Source organism: Sceloporus undulatus, chromosome 9 (assembly GCF_019175285.1).
Source record: "Sceloporus undulatus isolate JIND9_A2432 ecotype Alabama chromosome 9, SceUnd_v1.1, whole genome shotgun sequence".
In the NCBI taxonomy this organism is placed as follows: domain Eukaryota; kingdom Metazoa; phylum Chordata; class Lepidosauria; order Squamata; family Phrynosomatidae; genus Sceloporus; species Sceloporus undulatus.
The window spans coordinates 29,890,011-29,891,125 of record NC_056530.1 but is presented as its reverse complement, the minus strand read 5'-3'; the positions used below and the strand labels follow the sequence as shown (position 1 = coordinate 29,891,125).

At 51.2% G+C, this 1,115-nt stretch overlaps 1 protein-coding gene across 1 annotated transcript in view; it reads left to right on the top strand.

The window, feature by feature from the left end:
- The window catches only part of LOC121916168 (keratin-associated protein 10-6-like), a 16,751-nt gene extending 16,061 nt beyond the window's left edge, over positions 1 to 690 (top strand). Inside the window, exon 4 of the mRNA XM_042440987.1 lies at positions 62 to 690. Coding sequence (XP_042296921.1) covers positions 62 to 690 — 629 coding nt within the window. The remainder of the gene's footprint in view (positions 1 to 61) is intronic.
- The last annotated feature ends 425 nt before the right edge of the window (positions 691 to 1,115 follow it).

The following is a 1,115-nucleotide window of genomic DNA, read 5'->3' as shown; positions in this document are numbered from 1 at the left end:
GTGGATCCATGCTCTTCCAAGAGCCAAACAGTATGCAGTGACCCATGTGGCCACCCAGTAGCCGTGAAGAGCGTGAAGTGCGTGGATCCATGCTCTTCCAAGAGCCAAACAGTATGCAGTGACCCATGTGGCCACCCAGTAGCCGTGAAGAGTGTGAAGTGCGTGGATTCATGCTCTTCCAAGAGCCAAACGGTGTGCAGTGACCCATGTAGTGACACCGTGGTGGTGAAGTCCGAGTCCGTCAAGTGCGAAAGCCCTTGTGAAAAGCCTTGCCAGACGGTGACTTGCACCAGCCCCTGCCAGTCCAGCGTGTGCCAAGGCCAGACCTACATCCCTGTCCGCATAACACCTTGCCAAGGCCAGACGTACGTCCCGGTTTGTGCCTCCCCTTGCCAGGGGCAGACGTACATTCCTGTCTGCGTACAGCGTCCTGGATGTGGCTGCGGCCAGATTGTGGTGGTGCCGCAGAGCCCTTGCTCCAATCTATGCGGCAGCTCCTGTGGCAATGTCTGCGTGGTGCCATACCAGGTTCAGTCGTCCTCGCCGTGCCAACATTCCCAGTCCTCTTCCTGCTGCAAACCCTCTTGCTGTTCTCAGCCCAAACTTTCCTGCCCTTCTCAGTCCACTTCTTACTGCAAACACTCCTGTGGTCATTCCTACACTCACTGTTCCAAGCCAAAATGTTCCTAATGCTCTGAAAAGGTTCTGAAAATATGGTGTCCGTATTGCATTATTGTAGCACTTTGATTCCATTTTAATCACCTCTCTCATAAAATCATAAGAGTTGGAAGAGACCCCCCAAGGGCTTTCTCTTATGCAATCCTGGGATCTGTAGTTGCATCCCTTTCCAAGTCCTCAAATGCTGCAGCTCAGGCGAGCGCAGCCGAGACATCTAAACATCCCTCCCCAAACTACAAATCCCAAGATTGGATGGAGCCAATTAAACTGGGATCAAATTGCTATAGTTGATCTGTATGGATAAACCTTGGCTTGGGATATAGAGTATGAAGGAGCAACAGGTCTATGTATAATCCATACTTTCTTGTCCGCACTAATGCATTTATCTCATGGTGTCTCTTTGCTTGCTTTAACCCTGGGCCATGCTACGTCTTCCT